This window comes from Embiotoca jacksoni, unplaced genomic scaffold, assembly GCF_022577435.1.
Source record: "Embiotoca jacksoni isolate LCO1_2020_lvr unplaced genomic scaffold, fEmbJac1.0.p SCAF_4, whole genome shotgun sequence".
Classification (NCBI taxonomy): domain Eukaryota; kingdom Metazoa; phylum Chordata; class Actinopteri; family Embiotocidae; genus Embiotoca; species Embiotoca jacksoni.
In genome coordinates, this window is record NW_027185392.1 from 14,382,235 (window position 1) to 14,393,349 (window position 11,115).

Genomic DNA, 11,115 nt, shown 5'->3' on the forward strand with positions numbered 1-11,115 from the left:
CTACAGTGTCCCTTTGACAACTTGGTAGGATGGCGCTGTGTGACAAAGTGATCAAACTGGGCAATCTGCTCATGGCTTGAGTCAAATTTTCTTGTGAAATTGACTGTCATTTAGACAGGAAAGTATTCTGAGCTAAACAAAATGAAATCATTGGTTATTGTCCACACTTGTTTTTTTTTTTTTTAATGAAAACATGCTTCTTGGCAGATTTAAGTACTGTTGAAAACCTTTTTTCCTCACTTGATGTGACAAAAAAGAACACTGAAAGTGGAGCTCTTTTTTTTTTAGATTATATTTCTGGCATTGTGCCTTAATTAAATAGGAGTAGAAACAGACAGGCGATGTGGGGAATTAGAGCAGGGGAATCATGTAAAGGTCCGACTGGCTGGGAATCAAACCCGGGACTCACTGCTGATGGCATTTGCACTCATGCGGGATGCGCTCTAACCACCGGGTCGCCCCGATGTGAAGCTTTAAAATACATTCCCTCCTTGCCTCCAATTGAGATATTAAAGGGAGGCAGGAGAGGATAAAGTGACATGGAAAAGTATAAGACATAAAGACAGACAGACATTCAGATACAAGCAGAGCCCACAGCGTACAGTAAGCTCCACTGAGCTCTCGTTCCACTGAGGAGGATCTCAGGAGAGTTGTGTGCTGGCTGGCTGCGCCTCGGCTGCACAGCACAGGATGGGCAGTCTGACTGTCTGGCTGCAGTGCCACTCCTTGGGGAAAGAACATGCCTCCAGGGCTGTAGCTGATTTGAGATGGTCTCAGGACTAAACCCTGGGGGACGCCAACCAGGCAGAATAGGTTCTCTGAACCTGTCTTTTCAGACTCTTGCAGGCAGTGACGCTCGGTGGCTGCAGAGAGACGGAACAAGACGAGGGCTTTCATCTCGAATGTGAGTAGCTCGGTGGATTTCCTCCAAATTATAGGGAGTGATTGCATCCCACCTAGTCTGCCTTGCACCACCCCCCTTCTCAGCATGGGGCCCTCAGGCCAGCCAACCACTGTCAACTGTCAGTGCTACCAGCTGAGTCATTAAGTAGAAGTTGAGCGATGTATCATTGGCATGGAAATAATAAGGAGCAAACCAAAGCACTTTGAGGGTAATTTACCAAAGCATAGGTATACTGTAAATTTTCCTTTTTTAGCACTTACTTACTCTGAGGAAGGGATTCAGAATTTCTATAGTGGATGTAAAGCTCTGACCACCTATTTCTGTAAGTGCCTTTGCTGCTGTACAATTAAATGAGCAGAGGGCAGGCATGGAAAGAGTCACAGGAGGTTTGAACAAGTCAGCCATTTAAAACAACCTGCGGTGCTACAAAAGCAACAGATACAAGCATCGAGCCACACAACTGAGTTTTCCTGGCCCCTTTTTGATGGAAGAAAGATTTCCCATCACTTCCAAGCTATTACCTCCATACAGTTAGGGATTACACAAAAGCAAGAGCAGGGATAGTGCCTGCCAATCTGTTTTTTTTTTATTAGAAAACTCCCCCAAGCTTTTCCATTATCTTCTCCATATCAAGCTTGACCTAAAGAGAAAACCTGGCTTCAGAAGGGTCAATGCAGTCTAGACTTTCTCGTGAACCTGCACTGCCAACCCCCAGCCCCACCCCCATCCTGCATATTGCTTTAGGATACAAGAGGGACGTGTCCCCTCCTCCTCATTCCCGCTCACCTCAAGCCCCTGCCTGCTTTGGTCCAGTCCCCCATTTCCCACCTACAATAGCATCTCCCGTCACCATAATCTTTCTATTTCACTGGCCCGTCCCTTGGGGTTAAGGGGTCTGGAGATGGAGACGGGATTTGTCTGTCAATTGACAGCGCTGCTGTTATACTTTCTGGCTGACCACTCTAACTGGATGTTCAGAGCATTTTGGAAGAAAAGTCACTTACTGTTTGTCTTGACATTTAACCTTTAATCCAAAATTTTTCATTGCAATTTGACTCCAGCGACATTCCTAACACACACACTTTTAGCCCTTTTGATTTTGTGTTTGTTAAGGTCGTGAAATATGAGATTTTATACTCAGTCACAATAGTGACTGTTAACAAATTTTCAGCTCTTCCAGGCAAAATCATGCTTATGCAGGAGTATAGTTTTTAAGCTAAATCAGTACTAAACCTTCTAAAGAAAGGATGTACAAAATATGATCATTTTTTACTGGCTTACTTTGAAGGAGTCTGAAGAGACATCTTCTTCCAGAGACGCAAGCAGGAAGTAAACTGACCTCATGTGACCTCTGACACTAGTTGCATGAAACTGATCAGTTTTTGTCGAGACAATCTATTTTTACATTTAAAAGTATAATTTTTTGGCCCAAACCCAACAACACCACAAAAAAGTTGATTTAAACGAATTAGTTACTTTAGGTGACTCATTGTAATGATGCTGCTAATAAACGTAATGTTAACACTGATATGATCGCTAGTATTAATACCAATAGGTCTCCTGCCTCATCGACTTCGTAGAACTGGAACTACTTTAAAATATGGTTATTATTGGAACCATGAATAACAGCATATTTTAAGTGTTAAAATGAGCTGTAACCCACAAGCACAAAAGCTGCATTACCTGTTTATTTGGCCATGTGGGGAAACAAGCTGCAAACACATAACTGATATACAGTATTATCAATTATCAATTCATTTGGAGTCGTTTTTGTGTCGAGCTGGCAAATTCACTCTCCTTTTAACCCTGTTTTCTCCTTCTCCTGGCAGACATATGTGGTTCTTCAGCAGCTAATGTTCTACTGTTGGTAAGCGTGGTGTTTGGTGCCAGCCAGGTTGGAGGGCAATAAAACCAGAACAAAGAGATGAAAGACAACAAAATGCTCAATAAATCAGAGGGGAACTGTAGGGTCAGAAAAAAAAAATATTTTGGGTTTGTCACTGCAGGTGACCACTTTCACATTCAACAAAATAATTTGATCCATTGATGACACACAAATTTTGAATATAGCAGCTTTAAATTTAAATTATAATCTATGAAAACAAAAACAAACAGAAATGAAACAAAACACACTTATCTCAGGGCCAATGGACTCAATGATTTATCTGTAAGAGCTTAGTTCAAGTACATTTCCCTATTGCTTACCCAGTGACAGAGCTGCATATTCAAACATCTGCACCAAATGCCAGTTAGGACACAGCCCTGGTCATAATCTAAGTTTTATTTTGATTACAAACTTTATGACCCGGAAAAAAAAGATCACATTATTTTCATTACACCATTGGCTTTATTGTATTAAGCAATCAAATTATGGGTAGTAACATTTGGTGCACTGCAGGCCAGAAGCGCATAATGAATGTGCCACATTTCAAATAGCAAAAAGCCACTTTCCATTACAACTAAGGCCATGTATTATGATAACAAAGGACAAGTAAATGTAAGTGCACAGAGGTCATCTTTGAAGGCCACAGAGATAAACTGTTTTTTTTTCTTTCCAAAATTTTCTTCAAAGCAAGCAACGACAAAGGGAACAGGGGACAAGGGGAAAAAAAAAAAAAAAAAAAAAAAAACTTCATTGAATATTCATTAACCGGTGCCTAGGTGTATACATGGCTCTTAACCACTCTTGTTTATGACTTAAGGACTTGTAGTACTGACCTTAGTTTAACACAGCAGCAGATACCAAATTAACCTCTAGCCTCCACAGGGCTAGCCATGCCCTGCTAACAAGCAACCTGTCTAGACACACAAGAAGTACTTTATGATTCCACCTCTCACAATCCCCCCTCTCTCTCTCCGTCTCTCTCCCGCTCTTTCTCTTTCGCTCAACCTCTCTGTCTCTGTTATAACACGTACTGGCACATCCTCGCGCCCTCTATCCTCTTCTATCTTTCACCTCGCCATTTCATCCCTATTTCCCCCCCTACACCATTTTTCATGTACCTCCCAGGCTGTGCAGTGTTTGGGTCATGCACCCAACAACCAGAGTTTTATCAGATGGTAGACTTTCTCTTATCCTTCACGACACAGCTCACCAAGAGCATAATAAAAACAATGAAACAATCTCAGACCTCTAGAATGCTTAATTTCCATGATTCACAATAAATAAAATTCGGAGTATGTTTATAATGCATTTAATTCACTTTTAATTAATACTTCCTACATTTCAAAGCACATAATCCTTTAATGCAGTAGTTTTTTTTTTATAGAGATGACAACAATTTTTGTAAACTAAAGTGAGCTGACATTTTCAGGTATCACAAAAACTGCAAGATTATATTTATCTGCTATAATATAATGATTTATGCACAAATAATTATACTTACATGCCCACAAGTGAGAAATGTCAGGCCTCTGATAATTAAAGTATTAGAAAACTGGTTGTGAAAATTAAGATGACATTTTCATATTGGGAAAAATCTGTCAAAATTACAAACAGTGATGAATTTTCAATTGTTTGCTTGTAGATATGCATATTGTTCATTCGTCTTCCTTAACTAGAATAACAAAATAATTTACTTAATTATTACATTTAATTTCTTTGTCTGAAAATGTCAGAAATAGTGAAAAATGCATAGACAGGCACACACACATCCACATTTGAGAGTCCTAGAAAATATGTATATTTTTTCAGAAGGATAAATTAGTTATCAGAACAGTTGCCAATTCATTTCTGTTGTAGCTCAACTGTACTCACAGTATCATTCAGATGTTGTTTTCCTTCCTTGTTGGCAGATGAGACTTCAACCCTTTGCTGCACATCTGGTCACCAGCTCCACTGTCCAGCCGCAGCCAGTTTTCAGCACAACTGTAGAAATTTGCGAGGAAGCTATACTGTAAAAACTCAAGTATAGGAAAACAATGGCAAAAGTCCTCCCTCAGATTATGTGGCATGTAGCTTATGTACTGTATCTGTAAGATTCAGGACATCCAACAAATCACTTTGATGCCGGTATAAAACGGACGAGTAAAATTATTATATAAGCTACTATCAAGAACTTTTTAAACCTTTAACAAAAGTGTCATATTGAGATTTTAAGGTCGATATTTCTATTTAAAAGTCATACATTAAATTCAACTGAATACTGCCACAGCACAAGATATTTTTAAAGGATTGTACAAGGGAAAACATTTAGATTATGATTTTTGATTTTCCTTTTCTATTTGATTTTCATCAAAAACAATACAGTGTATCAATATTACAACCAATAACCTTTTGTCCAGATTGTCTATTGTTTTATTAAGGAAAAAAAAAAATAAATCTACATTTTTGCCAATATTGCCCCAACTACTTCTTTCTCAGGAATGTGATTTTGAATGTTTCTAAGAATTAATTAATAGAAAACTAAAAATCTATTGCCGTGGTCTTAAACTCTCGATCTAGATGGCATGGATATTAAACATAAAATACACTCTTTCAAATGACCAAATACCAAGATAAAAGGTCTGTTATAGTTGATGTTGCAAAAAAAAAAATACATGTCACTTTGGATGTAGAAACAGATTACATAAACGTACAATATTTTACAATACTTCAGAAATAAAATTATATATATTACTCAATATTAACTTTTTCCCCCCACTTCAACTGTTAAATAGAAACACATTCCCCGCAGCATTTTATCCATCTTTTGCAAAGAATACAAAAAAACTCCCCTAAAAAAAAAAGACAACAATTCAAATTTATTATCTGTTGACTGAAAATGAGTCTCAAACACGATGAAATATTTCATGCTCTCAAACCAGAACACGTCTTCTGATCAAAAGCCTTTCTGATAGTAGGTTGTCTTCACCAGACTTGAGGCATCCCTGCGCTTTTCAAGGTTTTTGTCCTCACGCGGTTCCCGTACAGTACTCGTTTGTGATTGGTCAAGTCCGCCGTCCACGCTAAATACAACCGTTTGGAGAACGTTTTTCCGGGTAAGTGAGACGACACCAAACATGCAGCTTCTGCTCATCAAATTAAAAGTATTCTCCACGTGCTGGACAGTTCTGTTTACGGGCCCTCTTCACCATTAAATTCAAGCAGACTCATTAAATAAAATAGCTTTCAGCCGGTTGGCTACACGAATTAGCGAGAAGCTAACGCTACCTCTTAGCACGGTTTACGTTAGCATTTGGTCGAATCAGAAACGTCACAACATGCGGCAGCAAACAACACTCATTGTAAACAAAACAAAAAACACACTGTTTATTTAATAATAATTAAAAAAAAAAAAGGAAAGCCAGCTGGTATTTGCTGCTCATCTTCACCCCCTCCTACAGATTCCAGTGAAGATGAGCCTGAGGAAACAGACCCCGAGTGACTTTCTGAAGCAGATCATTGGGAGACCCGTGGTGGTCAAACTGAACTCCGGAGTCGATTACAGAGGTAAATGTTGACATCCTATTTACGTATTCTCCTCCACGTCCCGATCGAGAAAATGAACCCGTGGACGCCGTGTTGTTTGTCTGCAGGTGTCCTGGCCTGTCTGGACGGCTACATGAACATCGCCATCGAGCAGACGGAGGAGTATGTCAACGGGCAGCTGAAGAACAAGTATGGCGACGCCTTTTTAAGAGGAAACAATGGTGAGATCCTCTCGTTTGTGGACACTTCGGTACTTACAGGCACTAGTGGTCGACTGGAACAAGAGTGCAGGTTTGGTTTTGTGCTTTTGACGTGAATGCAGGTGTATAATGGTCATGAACACCTGGGCTCCGACGTTGCTGGACATTATTATTGTGGCATCTCTTGTTTAAAACTTCAGGAGACGTGTGGTGGTGACACAAAAGACTAAAGGACTCAAGTGACCTTTCTAATTAAAACTAGGGATGCGCCTCCTTGTTTCTATATGATTTTTTTTTGTTGTCCTTTATAAGTGGAGCCCCTTAAACAGCTGCCGTTAACAAGCATCAGTTAACAACTGGCATTTCCACATGCATCCCCACTTATCATTGGGTGTCATTTCCTTGCTTTATATGTAAAGAAGAAAAGAAACAAAAAAGAAGCATAGATCATGCAAATAGACTGGTAAACTCTTACAAAACACAAGAGAGAAGTCAAAGCAACAGGCATTTAACAAAATGGGACCTTGCTCATGTGAGCTTCTTTTTAACGCGCTTAACATATGAAATTGGAAGTGCTCTTAAAGAAATACAATAAATCCTCCCATATCACAGCTGCACTTCTTTTTTTTTTCCTTTCCTCTTTGTTGTGAAGAAGAATAGGATTTTAAAAGGTGCTGTGTAAATGAATGTTAATATGATAATGATGTAGATCTGACTGAAAGCCTCCAGACCACTTACCTGATGTACCGCAATTAAGAAATAAATCTATTGCGGGCAAATAGTTTTACGTTATTACAATGGCATGGACTCTGGCAAACGCATGTTGCATGCAGAAAGAGACAAGGAAGTCTGATAAGGAAAGAAGAACAGCTGCTTTATAGCCACCAGTTCAGTTTGCAGGTACCTTTCCTACTTTCTGTACAGTCTCGACTTCACTTGGCAGAAAAGGATATTTTTTTTTCTATTGGATATTATTTGCTTCAAATGTGTAGGTAGTCCTTCAATGTGGCCCAAAACACATTTGTGGGCAAACTGCTGAACAAATGTGGTCATGTCTATCAACTGACCGCCTTTTAAATGTGGCCTGAGCAGATACAATCTCAATACATCCCGGGTGCATTCGTGCCTTTGGTTAGAGTTGTCCACTTGTTGATAATAGGTATGAACAGAGCCAAGGTCTGTCGATTACAGATGACTTACATTTAGGCAATATTGGAATACTGCTTGGTATTTGATATAGTCTAACTATTATTTACTATTAAAGTAAGGGCAGCTATTACTTAACGGTTTTCATAAACTTCCAGAGCTAGGTTTACTGTTGTGGCATACTCGTTTAACTGTATGCTGCTTTACACAAGTTTTTTTTTACCGACACGCAGATTGTCATAGAAGTAAACAGTGATTGAGTATAAGCCAGCATGAACAGATACAGTGAAAGTGAACTCGGCTATTATCGATGGTATTATTGACACCTGTGCTTTTACTATTGTAACATGTCGTTATGTTTTCTGTGAAAAAAGACTCCCGTCTTCTGAATAAGTGTTATTTATGTAAATAGTGAAAACAAGTCTGAGAATAACATTGAATAAAACAATTCAAGGGAAACAAAAGTTGTAAAACAACAACACAATGTGAAATCTAAATTAGAACTGATAGATATTGGTGGCCATTCATTAATTTAGTTTTTTTTGAATAGTTAGTAGCTGCCCTATCTGATCAATGAGTAAAATATTTGTTCAGTGATTTTGTTGTTTTGTTACATCAACACATTGCTCCTGTAGCACTTTGGTGCTGCGTTTTATAAGGTTTTTAATTTTTCATGTAACAGTTGGAATTCTAATACTTGTATATGAATATTATTAACATCAGTATAGACACATTGGGTGGAAGCACAACTTAAACTGTTATCCACAGTAATACAGAGACATTCAAAAACTCTTATCCGTAAGACAGCGGTAATGTTTAGTCACTGGAGTGCGTCTTTCAAATTGAGTACTTGTGAGTCCAAGGATATTTTAATCTGTTCTGTATTCACTATAAAAGCCAGAATTTTGCCTTTTTGAATTGTACTCTGTATCTTCATCACTCGGTCTACATTTTCCAGACACCAGCCAAGTACTGTATCTACAGTATGATTCAGTCTTGAATGTGAGTCATGCAGGCCAGAGCAGATTCAGTGTGATAAAAGAAATCCAGTCCCTAGATAGGGCTATTTTAGTCCAAATAGAACACGTTGATGAATGTAGATTTAAGGGAAAATAACATTCAAAAATAACAATTTATCCACTCCTCTGCTTTCCGATACAGCCTGCAGCTGTTACACGTCTACACAGTATGACCAGTGCAAAACAATCCGACAGTTCATCTTTAGGATGAGAAAAGGTGACTTAAGTGGGAGAAGTGTCCTTCAGTGGTTCAGTGTTTCCCACCGAGAATTTGTTTCTGGTCAGTCATGGGAAGCGAGGGGTGTGGTGACTGCAAAAAGCATTGAGCATCCAGAATAAGTAGATGTAAGGAACATTGTATTCACAGGCTGACCATCAGTTTCATATGAATGCACCAGTGCAGCAGACTGTTTTTTTGCTGGGGTCTACTGGATTTGGTCGGGCCACCCAAATCACTTCTGTATTTGGGACAATGTACTATGAGGAACAGTTTTTCACTTTTTACTGTAATGTTTGGCACTTTCTTAATTCAATTTTTTTTTTTAATCAATGTTTAAAAACCAACACTGTTTCCCACTGTAAAAAAAAAGTACTTATGGTGGTGGGTGACACGGCACGTGACCAAGACTTTGGTTTAAGGGGTGAGCGAGGAGGGGGGGGGGAGAGTGAAACCCAGCTTCATTTCTGGAGCTACAAATGGCCCCTTAGCACCTCACATGCAAGCTGTTGGTAGATGCTACAATTTACACCTAAACTTCTCACAGGCAGACCATCAGTAGATGCTGCAGTTTACCAATGTTACACCGTCATTTAGAGATGTTCCTTAAACGCCTCACATATAGGCTATCTGTAGACTTTAGCTACGCAGCTGTGCACAGAGAAACCTCTAGTCCACTCGGTTACTGCAGAGCACATTCCTCAGACACGTGTGTGGGCAAAAATTATTTTGAAAAGAGTTAAATAAACATTCTAACGTGAGACTAATGTTAACTACATTGAAACCGAGTGATTTCATCCACCCGGGCGTGGCGCACCAGTTGAGCCCATGTTTGGAAAATACTGGCTGTGATTATTGGCCTCACGGAGAGTCTTATTATCTCTGAAAAGCACAGAAGTGTTTATTTGATGCATGATCACACCAAATAACCACTTCTGTGAGAGATATTATGTATGACTGCAAACTTAAATTTGTCTCTTTATTTGTCCTCTCTCCCTCACAGTTCTATACATCAGCACCCAGAAGAGGAAAGTGTAGTGAAGATCATATTGCTTTCATCTTCTTTTTTTTTTTTTTTCTTTTTTTAGCTTTTCATGTTTAAGAGGATATCAGTCACAAGTTTTTGGTTCCGTGAAGCCTGAAGTCCTGAAAAATGTTTGTTTTGTAAGTGGAATGAGTCAATAAATTCAGAGTTTTGATTTATGTCTGATTTGGTCAACATTGTGTACATATTTTGGTGTTATTATCACCAGGAATTTATCTTTTTAAACTCTGTGTTGATTGGAAAATATGAGGTCCAATTTAACCTTTGGCAAGGCAATAAAAAAATAATTCAACATAAACATGGAATTTAATTGTAATGAGCATAATTTGGAAAAATGTTGATGTAATTCTTGTGATTTAATTCTTGACTAATGTCTGTTAGGCCTCCCCAGTGCTGGTGGGCTTGTAGAAGTCCAATAAAGATTTTTTTTGTCTTTAGCTAAATCACTCACTCCACAGTTTATCCCTGGAGCATGCAAAGACGTCCAAATCTACCACTGTTTTCCCACAAGGCTTCAGAAGGATTAGAGCATAATATTGTAATTTGTCAGTCCTAATGTACTAATTTTCTAATTGATCTTGATGCGACTGGCCTGCAGAAACACATTACTGAATGGCTCGTGCAAATGCGCTCATCATTGCATGCAATCTGACAATCGGCTGTTTTATAATTGTAAATAAGCGAGTTAGAGTAATGTCCCACATAAAAACAGAATTTTTGAACCAAAGCTCCCTTTTGATCCTCATTTAGTTTTTTTTTTTTTTTTTAATCTTTTTTACTTTTAAATTATACATCAATGATGTTACTGTATGAGGCCTGCTTTGGTACTGATACAGAGCTCCGGTATTATACCGGCATTTGAGCTTTGCTGGTTTCCGCTAGAGTAAAACTCTGAAGCATACAACAGCATGATGGAGCAGCTCGGCATACAAACTTGTTGCTCATTTTACCACACGGTTATAGACGGACTCGATATCTACCTGAGCGAGAACATTTTTCACTTGCTGACCGCAAATATGTGTATTATTGAACAAGAAAGAGTGTGACTGCAGGACTAATCTATAAATGGTGCCACCTGCAGGCTATGTCAGGCTGTATTAACATGTACACAGATCTGTCAGATGAACTCCCGCTGCCCTCTGCAGCAGTCTTCCACGTTTCAGTGCTTTTAAAT

The 11,115-nt window shown here is 38.9% G+C and overlaps 1 protein-coding gene across 1 annotated transcript; it reads left to right on the forward strand.

The window, feature by feature from the left end:
* The first annotated feature begins 5,781 nt into the window (after positions 1-5,781).
* lsm6 (LSM6 homolog, U6 small nuclear RNA and mRNA degradation associated) lies at positions 5,782-10,378 on the forward strand. The gene is made up of 4 exons (XM_069167423.1): positions 5,782-5,884; positions 6,230-6,335; positions 6,422-6,535; positions 9,900-10,378. Exons 2-4 carry the CDS (start codon positions 6,242-6,244, stop codon positions 9,932-9,934), a joined length of 243 nt encoding a protein of 80 aa, XP_069023524.1. The 5' UTR covers positions 5,782-5,884; positions 6,230-6,241; the 3' UTR covers positions 9,935-10,378.
* The last annotated feature ends 737 nt before the right edge of the window (positions 10,379-11,115 follow it).